The sequence below is a fragment of the Natator depressus genome, chromosome 1 (assembly GCF_965152275.1).
Source record: "Natator depressus isolate rNatDep1 chromosome 1, rNatDep2.hap1, whole genome shotgun sequence".
NCBI lineage: Eukaryota > Metazoa > Chordata > Testudines > Cheloniidae > Natator > Natator depressus.
The window spans coordinates 5,735,064-5,748,117 of NC_134234.1; the positions used below are offsets into that span (position 1 = coordinate 5,735,064).

General features: G+C 45.3%; 1 protein-coding gene across 1 annotated transcript; it reads right to left on the bottom strand.

Annotated features, from left to right (window-relative positions):
* Window positions 1-9,331: 9,331 nt before the first annotated feature.
* LOC141981032 (olfactory receptor 52P1-like) lies at window positions 9,332-10,384 on the bottom strand. The gene has a single exon (XM_074942847.1). It carries the CDS (start codon window positions 10,382-10,384, stop codon window positions 9,332-9,334), a length of 1,053 nt encoding a protein of 350 aa, XP_074798948.1.
* Between the last annotated feature and the right edge of the window lie 2,670 nt (window positions 10,385-13,054).

Below are 13,054 nucleotides of genomic sequence, written 5' to 3' on the forward strand. Positions count from 1 at the left end.
GACCTCACAAATGGATACTGGCCAAACCAAATAACTTTGGTATGAGAATGCTGGGAGAAAAAAGCATTTTCCAAACCTTTGGCTTCCATGAATTGAGGATCTCATCATTGGGCCTCTGCAGTGTAGCAGTGATGTTTCAGAGGGTAACAGAGTGGATATTGCAAATGCAATCATCCATTAACAATGTTTTTTGGTCCCTTCTCATGTGGCAGCATTCCCAAACATAGTGTAGATGGCAGTGCATTACACACAGGAAAAAAAAAGCCATTCTCAATTGTTAGGCTGCACAGGCTGAAAGACTCAGTTTGCGCTGATAATCGGAGCCCCTGGTATCGGCAAATCATTTCTTTACTCCCAGGGAAGGCTCACAACCTGAAGTTCTCCAGAGTCTATTTTTGCTCTTCCCACTGCTCACAGAGCCAAGGAAATTGACTGTGAATCCTGGCCAACCTGAGAGTCCACAGGGACTGTACAGGGACTGCAATAAAAATTGGTGTCCAGCCCCCTGAGTGCAAGACATGTCAGATTTATACTGATTCCCAGGGCTCTGCCTTCCTGCCACAGTAAGGAGATTTCCTCTCTCTGCTGAGCGGGATTGTGGTGAGTTGCCTCTTTCTCCGTTAAAGTTAGTGCTGAGGGCTCAGGAAGGGATCCTGGGTTCAAATCAGGAACCATCAGGGCAGGAATTCACCAACGCCACAACTTGAACGCTTTAGTATTATGAGAAACACCAAGGGATTTACCGGCTAAAATTGGAACTCCAACTATGTTGGAAATAGTTTAGACAAATATTTGTTTTTAAGATCCTTTTGTTGTTTCTTACTGTATCCTTCTGTCTGTCTCAATAGCTTCCTTTTTTGGGCTGTGTGGTTCTTCCTCTCCTTCACTCAAGTTTTTCAATTCAGCAACTTTACTGCCCTGTTAAGAAGTGCAGCCAGAGCCTCTGCAGGGGGTATGTGTGTTACCAGAGATTTCACAACAAGAATGGGTCACACACTGGTCAGATTCTGCTCTCACATTTTGCCTTCAGTGGGTCATTCCAGATTGATCCTGGCCTCCCGGAGAGGAAAATCAGAGCCCCTGTGTTTTGAAATCCCTGTCTTTCATGCCCGGTCTCAGAACGCCACATAAACTGGGGGTTTCCTTCAGACTCTTTCATCACCCCCGACAGTATAGCGCTCCCTGTAGCAGGACCTAAAGCCATGATTATCGCTGCTCAGAGACGAAAGTTAAACAGTAAGAGTGATTTTTTCCCCATTGAGATCAATGGGAAAACTCCCAACATGGCTAGGAGTTCACCCTAACTCTACATGGAGGGACTTAAATAAATGGCCTGACTTACACCAACCATGAGACTCCAGTGACTTCAACTGGCATCATCCTCTGGCCTCGAAGGATGGGTGATCTCGTTTAGACCAAAGAAGAACTGACAGGAGAGTAGCTGAAATCTCAAACTCACAGGCTTAGAGGGTCAAAATCATGAGGAAAAAAACTAAGAAGGGGGAGGAGTTTGTCTTTCTCTGAGCCCCTTCCTCTCAGCTTCTGGAAAGGAGAAGAAACACTAAAAGCCTGTAAAAAGAAAAGCACTTTTCTGGCTTAGAGAAAACCAGTCGGTGTAGGAAATCTCTCCAGGGGAGATCCAGGCCATATTGTGTGTGTGTGTGCATGGTGGCAGGAGGGTGGGAAGTGCAGTATCCCGATTACAGTCGTGCAGAGTCCTGAAACCAGCTGAAACAGCAATGCACATCCTGCCTAATGTACGTACGAAAGAGCTGTAACGAGTGCTCCTGGGGCTGGGGGGTGGCTCAAACAGTAACGTAACATGGACCACACTGTAGCAGTCTGTCTCTGATACCATCCCCCATCCAGACCATCCCTCCTCCCATGAACAACCTCACTACAGCCTCGTGGCAATGTCAGAAATTGCCAACAGGGAAAAGCAGCCTCAGGAAGGGGTGTCTGGGGTCCCAGGAGGCTGAAATATGTTAAAATTTTGTGTCATTTTGAGAAAGAGATACTCACGCCAGCTCTTTTTAATCCTCACTTCCTCCTGCCGGGTCTGTCCCTCTGCACAGGCTGAGCTGCTGCTGGGGTTCCCCTCATTCCCGGAAAGGCTAATCAGTCTGATTTCCCCCTTTTCCCCTGTGCAGGCAAACACTAAGTTTAACCTTGTGTGAGGAGGCATTTCTGTGAGCTCTCATTGTGCGGTCGGGCACCTCGTTTTGGTCCCAGGTGAGGGGTATCACTGTGTGACAGGGCTAGAGGTTGTGGGGGTGGGGAATCTTCAGGGCCAAGTGGCCAGCACTGGGGGATATGGGGCAGGGAGTGGGCTGTGTAGAGGGTTAGGGCAGGCAGAATGCAGTGAGGGTTATGGGATGGCAAGTGGGGTGTTCACAGACAGGCAGGCAGAGCTGTGGATTGTGGGGGAGGGAGAGGGTGTCAAGGAACAGTCGGGAAGTGCTGGAGTTTGTGGGGGCGCGGAGTGGCCTGTGCTCAAAAAGATGGAAAGTGCTGCTGAAATTAAATGTTTCTTTGTGCTTATTCGTTGGGCCCTTTCTTGGCCCCTAATGAGTTTGGTTGGTTTTTATGGTTACTTTCCCTCGCAAGCCACAGACCTGAAGCCTTGGTCTCACAACCTTTAGTCGGTTTTGTTGCCAATTGTTGTTGAATGTTATTTGCATAACTTCAGACATTTCACTGGTGGAAAGAACTACTGATCTTTGCACCTCAGCTGCTTTAATCTCCCACCATATCCTGGACCCGCTGTCTGAACTCTCCTTCCCCATCCCAGGCTGCCTTGCTTCCAACAGCATGATGGTTGCCAGTGTCTTCTCCATACTCCCCAGTCATCTGTGGCTTCCACAACCTCCAAGCTGCCCCACGCTCCCCACAACTCTTCTTCTTCAGGGGGTGAGATGACTCCCATCAAACCTGCTCCCTTGACAGGGAGGAGTGACACACCGGTCAGAAATCTCACACACAGGTGGCAAATGCCAAGGAACCTATGCTGCTTCTCTTGTTATATCGATACACCGCGCATGTTGCTTCAAGGACTGCTGCTCAGGAACAACTCACAGGCTGAGAATTATGCACATTATATAATGAGAGCGGGCAACTCTGGGACATGTGAGGGCCTAGATCAATACAGCTGCCACATGCAGGAACCACTGGTAGCTGACTGAAAGGGTGGGCCACTGTGACACAGATGTTAAACCCAGTATGCTCTGGGATGATTTGCTAGCCAGCTCTGTTAGTTATGAATGGTGAGTGTTGTACAATCATCCTTAATGCAAAGATTTTATGGGGTGAAGTCATTATTTTTCTCACCTAAAACTTTCATCCATGCAGCGCCTTATGGGATCTCTCCGGTTCATGGAATACACACCTCGTACAACATTTCCGAGGCAGAGCAGTTACATGAGAATTTCCCCCCATAGGGTTAAATTCAACATACTCATGAATTGAAAAAAACCGTTGGTGAGTTCAGGCAGGAGCTTACAGGAAAAATGCCTCCAGCTGACTCCTGGGTTCATGTTCTTAGATTCCAAGGCCAGAAGGGACCACTGTGATCATCTGGCCTGTATAACACAGGCCTGAGAATTTCCCCAAAATTATTCCTAAGGCAGATCTTTTAGAGAAACATCCAACCTTGATTTAAAAATTCTCAGTGACAAAGACTCTGCCAAGACCCTTGGTAAATTGTTCCAATGCTTAATTACTCAAACCATTTAAAAAATGCATGCTTTATTTCCTATCAGAAATTCTTTAACTCCAATTTCCAGACATTGGATCGTGTTACACCTCTGCATTGTAGCCTGAAAAGCCTATTATTAAATACTTTTTCCCAGTGTATGTAGTTTCGCAGAGTTCTCAAGTCACCCCTTAACCATTTTGATTAAACTAAACAGATGAAGATCTTTGAGTCTATCACTGTAAGGCAGGTTTTCTAATTTGTACTAATTCTTGTGACTCTTCTCCGAACCCTCTTTGGTGTATCAATGTCCAGCTTTAACTGGGGACACCACAACTAGACAGAGGATTCAAGAAGCAGTCACACCAGTGCCAAATACTTAGGGAATGTATTTTACCTATCTCTCCTTGAGATTCCAGTGGTTATCATCCAAGGATCACATTGGCTCTTTCGGCTACAGGGTCACACTGGCTAATTATCCCTTCATACCTCCAAATCTACAAAATTGTTTTCTTCCACCTTATTTACCAACCAATACAGATTGCTCTCAGTCAGTGACCTGTCCTCTTCATTATTTGCAATCCCCCATTTTTTTTTGTTATGTGCAACATCATCGATATTCAGGCATCAGAAGGGCTAGCAGCTGAGTTGCTGACACATGTTTCTTCTTACATTTGTCTGTTAACACCTGTAACTTATGCCTCAGACAAAGCTGGGTGCCTGCAAGAAAGTGTCTCACCAAAGGAAACAAGGGAAGTAACAGAGGTGCAGACCTGTAGCCCTAAACACCAATAGCCTTGTGGCCTTCCTGCCCATTCTGTTGAGTACAAAGTCATAACCCCGCCAGATTGTATCTGTTTCTATGGGGGAAACTTGGCTCCTTTCCAACATAGGGATGGCATTGTGGATCAGACCTATGGTTCATCTAGTCCAGTTTCCTCTCTCTGATACTGAAAGCCCCAGGTGCTGCAGAAGAAGGGGTAAGACACCAAGCAGGAGGTGGATAGGGGGATGACTTGTCCGTCCTGAATGTGTCATCCTAATGCCTAACAGCTGGAGATAGGCTTGTACCCTAAAACATGTTCGAGTGTAGGCTTTCCAAAATATGTCTTTAGCTGTAACTATTGTAACTGGATACTTTCACTATCCAGGTAAATGTCCAAATCCTTTCTGATTCTCACTTAGTCCACGACCTCAACTACCTGTTGTTGCAAGAAGTTCCTCAGTTTAATTAGGCATTGAGTCAAGAGAGCACTCTTTTTCATTTGTTTTGAATTTGCCATGTTTCACTTTAATTGAATGTCCTCTTGATCTTGTATTACGAGACATGGAGAACACATTCTCAATCTACTCTCTACCAGGCAGTATTTTATAGATTTTCACATCTCCCCTCTAATTGATCTCCTTTGTAAGGTAACAATCCCAGTCTTTTTACCCTTTCTCCAGCTGAGAGTTTCCTTGGGCCCTTGAGCCTACATATTGCCCTTGCCTGAACCCCTCTAGTTCTGCAATATCCACTGTGAGTACTGTTCTTGGTACTACACAGGGGAGTCCAGAGGAGGGTGAAACATTGCCTGACTGATCTCATGGCATTGTATTTTCTGTATGGTTTCCCATCCCTCTCCTCCTGGATCCCAATGTTTTACTTAATTTCTGTCCAAGACTGCACTGTGAGCAGGGTTTCCGCAAGCTATATGCCATAATGCCCAAATCCCTGTCCTGAGAGATTAGAACCTTGTTAGGTGTTTGAGGATTTCAAGCTTTTCCCTGCAATGAGTATACACACTGCAGTTATGGACTTTAAAGTTCATCTGCCATTTTGCTGCCCATTCACCTGGCTTGGTTAGCTCCCTCTGAGCACTTCTCTGGACTTGACTATGACCTAAATAATCTAGTGCCATCTGTGTATGTTGCCACCTCTGTGTGTTGCTGCTTAACACATTATAGTTGGTTTGAAGTTAATGCAGTGATCAGTGGGTCAGAGAAATGTCCGGTGTGAAGAGAGTACCCCAGAGTGGGGACACCATAGCCCCTGTCCTAAGTGACCATGATGAGACTGAGGGTTAGCCTTCCAGGAATCTTCGACTCAGCCATGTCGCCATTACGAGGACTCTTCCACACAGGAGAGTGGAAGGGGAGTCCTTGAGGTCAGGCAGGCCTCTGGGAAAAGGAAGTGGTTTGGGAACTCAGACTCTTTCACTAGCCAATTCCCTTGGGGTAATACAAAAGCCAGGAAAGATCCCAACAATAGTTCCCCACGTACATCAGGGAACTGTGAGAAAATGATCGGTTGGATTTTAGGGATGTATAAACAGATGTGTAATTGGTGAAATCTTTCAAGAATTGATAAAAGCCGAAATGTCTAACTTTGGGGAGAACATAAGAATGGCCGTACTGGGTCAGACCAAAGGTCCATCCAGTCCAGTATCCTGTGTACTGACAGTGGCCAGGGCCAGGTGCAATGGAGTGTGTGAACCTAACAGGTAATGATCAAGTGATCTCTCTCCTGCCATCCATCTCCACCCTCTGACAAAAGGAGGCTAGGGACACCATTCCTTACCCATCCTAGCTGATAGCCATGAATGGACTTAACCTCCATGAATTTATCCAGTTCTCTTTTAAACCCTATCAGGCAAGGAGTTCCACATGTTGACTGTGCGTTGAGTGAAGAAGAACTTTCTTTTCTTGGTTTTAAACCTGTTGCCCATTAATTTCATTTGGTGGACCCTAGTTTTTATATTATGGGAACAAGTAAATAACTTTTCCTTATTCACTTTCTCCACACCACTCATCATTTTATAGGATTTTATCCTATCCCCCCTTAGTCTCCTCTTTTCCAAGCTGAAAAGTCCTAGCCTCTTTCATCTCTCCTCATATGGGAGCTGTTCCAAACCCCTAATCATTTTAGTTGCCGTTCTCTGAACATTTCTAATGCCAGTATATTCTTTTTGCAATGAGGAAACCACATCTGTACGCAGTATTCAAGATGTGGGGGTAGCATGGATTTATATAAGAGCAATAAGATATACACCATCTTATTCTCTATCCCTTTTTAAATGATTCCTAACATCCTGTTTGCTTTTTTGACTGTCGCTGCACACTGTGTGGACGTCTTCAGAGAACTATCCTCAATGACTCCAAGATCTTTTTCCTGATCAGTTGTAGCTAAATTAGCCCCCATTATATTTAATGTATAGTTGGAGTTCTTTTTCCCAATGTGCATTATTTTACATTTATCCACATTAAATTTCATTTGCCATTTTGTTGCCACTTAGTTTTGTGAAATCTTTTTGAAATTCTTCACAGTCTGCTTTGGTCTGAGCTATCTTGAGCAGTTTAGTATCCCCTTTGTCCAAATCATTAATGAATAAGTTGAATAGGATTGGTCCTAGGACTGACACCACTGGTTACCCCTCTCCATTCTAAAAATTTATCATTATTCCTACTCTTTGTTCCCTGTCTTTTAACCAGTTCTCAATCCATGAAAGGATTTTCCCTCTTATCCCATGGCAACTTAATTTACGTAAAAGCCTTTGGTGAGGGACCTTGTCCATTATGACTTTATCATCTTGAAGTGCTCCTTTTGTATCTTGATTATCCTGGGGTCCCACCAGTGGTTTAACAGACTTCCTGTTGGGGCCCACATGCCTCACTATCAAACAGTCCCAGCCATTGAACCAGTAATTTGAAGAGCAAGCTTGGTGGTAACTGTAACACTCAATCACCCAGTCAGAACACTCACAGCTGGACCCCTTTGTTATCGGCCTTCTCTTGTACCTGCTGTGCATTTAGCAAAATTCTTCTAGCAAATACACACAAAGTCTCAAGTCAATTTCTTAATTGAAGAATGTATTGGACTCTGTTCATTACCTGGGGACTTCCCAGACAACAGTTCAAAGGGAGAAGACTTGAAGGCTTGAGGCACCTCCCTGACTGGGTAAAGGAGGTGGGGGAAGAGTTGATCGCAATGTTTGGAATCTGAGGCTACAAAATTCATTAATGTCTCCAGAACAGTTCCTTGAAATCACTCTACCAACCCATCGGTTTGGAGATGGTAGATCAACATTCTTAATGTCTTTACCCTCAGTAGTCCTTGATCTCTAAGGATTTATTGGGGTATTACCACCCAGGAAAGGATTTTCATAAGGTAATTCACTCATTTTGCTCATATCCAGGGTGATGGGACTATGCCTAGAGGGAAATAAACCTCTCCGGGTGCCTTTGTCATCGAACCATGCCTGCGGTCTTTCTTTCTGAATAACATCAAGGTCTACTAAATTAGTAGGTTGCCTCACCTGCCAATGCTGATAATAGTGGAGCTCCAAGGAGAGAAGCACTGAACAGTGTTACAGAGTCAACAACATTCCAGGTCTTAACAATTCCGGATGACACTCTGAGTCCAGGGATGAGCAATTCTACTGTCTGGGGCAAGTCAGTGATCGTTTTGCCTCCTGCACAAAGTATTGCCACTGTCTCAGTCACTAGGGTTCCACCACTTCCCCATCACCACAGAGAGTTGTTCATAGAGATGGCTAAGGATAAGATTAAGTCATAGAAGTCGCGGATTCTGTGACTTTCTGAGACCTCTGTGACATTTACCACTTCAGTCCCGGGGCAGCGGGTGGAGGCTCCTGAGCTCTCAGCTGCCATGTGTGGCCAAGGAACCAGCAGCTTTCAGCCACCTCGGGCGGTGGAGGTATGTGGCACTCCAAGTTGCTCTTGGCTGTGTGGGGACCCAGATCTCTAAGCTTCCACTGGCAGTGGGAGCCGTGGAGCTCTCTCACATGGGGCTGCAGCAGGGGCTCCCGACCTCTGAGGTGCTGGGGCTGCAGTGGCGGCCACAGAGCTGTTATCTCCAGTGGCAGTAGGTGCTGGACCCTCACCCATCCTGAAGTGCGGCTCAGGCTCTCATACTCCTGATGAGGCTTTAATCTTCCCCATTTCAGTCTCCCACCCCGACCCTCGAGACCTGTTGGTGATTTTTACTAAAACTATCTGTGACAAAAAAACTTAGTCATGACCATTCAACTGGTCTGCCCCTCTTCCTGAAAAAAAATTGTGTTGTGGGCCAGGATATCCACTCCCCGGGTGAATGCATTCTGTATGCTGTCGAGGGCTGTGGTCAATGCAGGCCCATGGACTGATTCAGGCAGTCCGATTCAAAACATAAGGAATCCCTCTAGGCAAAACCTTAAGTTACAAAAAGATACAAAAAACAGGAATACACATGTCCTCCAGCACAGTGAATTTCCAAGCCAAAACAAAGAAATCCAAAAGCATTTTCTAGCTAGATTTCTTACTAACTGTACAGGAGTTGAAGGGCTTTCATCCTTGATCTGTTCCCAGCAATGGTATCACACAGACAGACAAAAGCTTTTCCCCCCTCCAGATTTGAAAGTATCTTGTCCCTCATTGGTCATTTTGGGTCAGGTGCCAGCCAGGTTACCTTAGCTTCTTAACCCTTTACTGGTGAAAGGATTTTCCCCTGCCAGGAGGTACAACTCGTAAGAACTGCATAGTCAAGGAAGGCTGACTTTTTTTACAGATTATTTGTGAGCATACTCTTCCTCCATGCCAGAGGTAACTGGGGAACCATGGCGCTCACAGAACTTCTGGTCTTCCTCCCAAACCGCATCCCACTTAGTGCTGGTTCACATACTCTCTGACAATTTGACAGTTCCCTGGGGGACACTGCAGGCCTGAGGAGATATCGTCTCTTGTGTCTGCAGAACTTTGTGTGAACTTTGTGTCTGCAGAACTTCTGCAGATGTATTTGACTACTTTGTCACGAAGCTCTTTGGTTTTGACCCCATAAATGATAGGGTTGAGCATGGGAGGGATGAGGAGATAGAGGTCAGCTAAGATGACATGAACATAGGGTGCGATGCCTTGACCGAAGTGGTGTGTAAGAATGGAGAAGAAGGTAGGGGTATAATATATCAGCATCACACAGATGTGGGCTGTGCAAGTGTTGAGGGCTTTCTGGTGGGCTTTCTGGGAGGAGATTCTGAGGACGGCCCTCATGATCAGACTGTAGGACAGGGCAATGAGCGTCAGGTCAAACCCATTGATTACAAACATTAGCACAAAACCATATATCCTGCTGACTGTGATGTCCCCACACACCATCTTCACCATAGCTATGTGCTCGCATTGTGTGTGGGGGATAATGCGGTTGGCACAGAATGTCTGCTGACTCAGGAACAGGGGCAGGGGCAGAATGAAGAGAACAGCTCTTATCAAACCTACAAGCCCTAGCTTAGCTATTTGTGCATTGCTGAGGATGGTGGCATATCTCAGAGGGTTACATATGGCAACGTAGCGATCGAAAGCCATTGCCACAAGAACGGCAGAGTGCATCACAGAAACCGTATGGAGGAAGAACATCTGGGTGAGGCAGCCAGCCACAGTAATGCCTTTCAAATTGAACCAAAATATGCCCAGTGCCTTTGGCACAACAAAGGTAGGTGTTGCAATGTCTGTAAGTGCCAGCATGCAGAGCAGCAGGTACATCGGCTTCTGCAGAGTCTTTTCCTTACCTACAACAGACAGAAGCGTGACATTTCCCAACAGGCTGATAATGTAGAATGTAAAGAAAGGGATGGAAATCCAGGTGTGGGCAGCCTCCAGGCCAGGGATGCCCGTTAGGATGAAAGTTGAAGTGTCAGAGTGGGTGAAGTTGAAAGGTGCCATGAAGCAGTTGATGCATCGATACGACTCAGAAATGCTCAAGGTGCCTGTAAAGGGAGAAAAGCACAGTAAGGGGGTTATTATTTGTAACAAATAATGTGGTAAATATGTTATAGTTATGAACATTCTCGGAGTCTTCTTGAGTCAGGAGTGAAGAACCACCGACGATGTCACTCCCTGCTTTCCATAGATTTAGAATATGGAGGGAACCGTTTGTTTCTAAACTTGGTTTCCAGACTTGTTTGTGGGAAGACCCAAAATGGAGTCCAGAGTTATGTGGCCTGGTCACATGGCCTTGTAGAGTCATAGCATCCACTCCGTATAATCTGTCTGAAGCATTCTCAGGGAGGCTCACCAGGTGGGAGATAAGTTTCTTTAAAGGCCTATTGTCTCCCCCAAAGTCTCATTGCCCTGAATAGGCCCTTCCCGACCATCTATCTAGACTGACATCAAGTTCCCTAGTGGGCGTTACTCACTTGTAACTATATTTGAAATACAGGGAAGTCATCAAAATTCAGAACTTTTGACAAAAATCATCAATACGTACAAATAGGATAACCATATTCAGAAAGTCATAACTTTTCCAATAACATCTTACATGACCCATCTTGCACAAACTGTATCATAATTATGCTATAATCATATCATAATATCACAGTGAACAACATGGGGTACATTGTTACAAAAATATCAAATGTTATTTCTACCAGTGAAATGCCTGAAGTTACACAACAACAACAAATGGAAACAAAACTGAGTAAAACTTGTGACACCCAGATTATAGTTCTGTGGCTTGCCAGGGTAAAGAGACCCTGAAACTCCCCAAACACACTCTGTACCAAGAAAGGTCCCAAAGCTGGCCTTGGATCTACAATTACAAAGAAAAAAATAATTTCAGCAGCACTGCCCACCTGTCCACCTACATGCTGCTTTGCGACCCTGTGATGTTCCCCTCTGGTGTTATCTGGACTGGTGATCTGGTTAGTCACCCCAGTCCTTAACTTTGGTAGCCAGCCTTACCCTGCTTAGTTGTGAGAACCCCCACTCCTGGGCTCTTCACGCTCAGTCTTTGACATGTAAATTGCTCTTTGGATTATGCAACCTAATGACACTAGCCAGTATCTCCTTTCCCAGACACAATCTTACTCTTGCAGTGTGCAGGTGTGCCCGCAGGGCACTCCAAGCTTATATGAGTCTGTCAGTTTAAGAAAGAAATGGAAATGCCCCAGGCTTGTTATCCCAAGGGGAGTCTCTTACACGCTTCAAACCAAAAGCACTGCTTCAGGTAGAATAAACAACAAAGGTATTAAGTACAAAGATAAAATTTAAATGATATTCAGTGATAGGCAAAAAGTCAGAGTGGTTACCAAAAGAAAAGAAAATGTAAGCACACCGTCTAAACTCTCAATCCTATTAGACTGGGCAACATCTAGATTAAGGATTTTTCTCACCCCACTGGATATTGCAGTCCTTAATATACAAGTTTGTTCCGTAAACCTGGACCAATCTTCCCTGTTGGAATCTTGTCTTCTTCTCAGTGGGGGCAGGAGAAGGGCCCAGTATGTGTCCGCTCTGTCTGTTTTATAGCCTCAGTCCATGTGCTTGGGGGGCACAAGTCCAGGCATGTCTGGGGGGCATTGCTGAGTCTCTCCAAGCAAGGTTGAGCAATTCCCTTTGTGGGGCCTGGTGCACGTGAGTCATTGCATTGGAGCTCCCTTGCTGGACAAGGGCTCTTGATGGGTTGTTTGACACCCTGTCCGGGGATTGGTCATTTTCCTTGCTGTTGCCTCTGGAGAGCTAATATTTGGCTTATTCCCCAATTTACAGCATGTTTTAGTGACCACCATACAACACCATAATCATAACTCCATATTCATTAATGATACACATGTATGGATAGAGGCATGATTTTCAACAGATCATAACCTTTCCCCTGATACCTTACAAGGCATGCGTCATATGTAAAATCATGTTTATATGAAAATGAGGACTATGGCGGTTACACTACGCTCCCCAGTGATAAAGAATGTCTCACCTCCCCCCTTAGTTTGCTACAAGAGGGTTAGCCACCAACTAGCTCAAAGGCAGGGTGTGTTATAGTTCTCTTGGCACCCAGCCTTCAAGGCCATGAGGCGGTGTGCCTCAGTTTCCCCATTCAGACACTGCAAACCAGGTTTCTATGCTATGATCAGATTTAATTCTGTTTGCAGCTATTAACTATGAACTAGACTTACCATAAGGTTTAACATCAGTCATCAAATTCTTATCCCAAAACTTTACATTCATACCTTTTTTAATCACAGTTGGGTGTTTACAAGTATTTTTATGCTACCACGCCCTCTGTTCAGACACTGTAGTGTGAGGTTAGTTTGTTCATTACCCATTGTGTCCTTTGACTCTCTCCCATGTAATAAGTCAATGGCTTGTCTTTCCCTCCAGTGTTCCCATCTGTGTGGGCAATTAATTTAATCGTGTCTCTGGAATGTTGGTGCCTCAGGGTCTGGCAAGATAGTTTTCAGGGGGATTCTGCACATTGGCTGTCTCTTTGCCACCTTTCCCTAGAGGATGGTGATCTGAGCTCCCTGGGCTGGCTGTTTACCCTTTAATCAGATGCAACTTTTTCCCAGCAGCTTTCCCACGACTCACTAGCATGGAGGAAGACACCCCCTTCTC

What these genes read in the sequence shown, in the direction of transcription:
- LOC141981032 (XM_074942847.1), bottom strand. Translation starts at nt 10,384, where the DNA reads ATGGCACCTTTCAACTTCACCCACTCTGACACTTCAACTTTCATCCTA.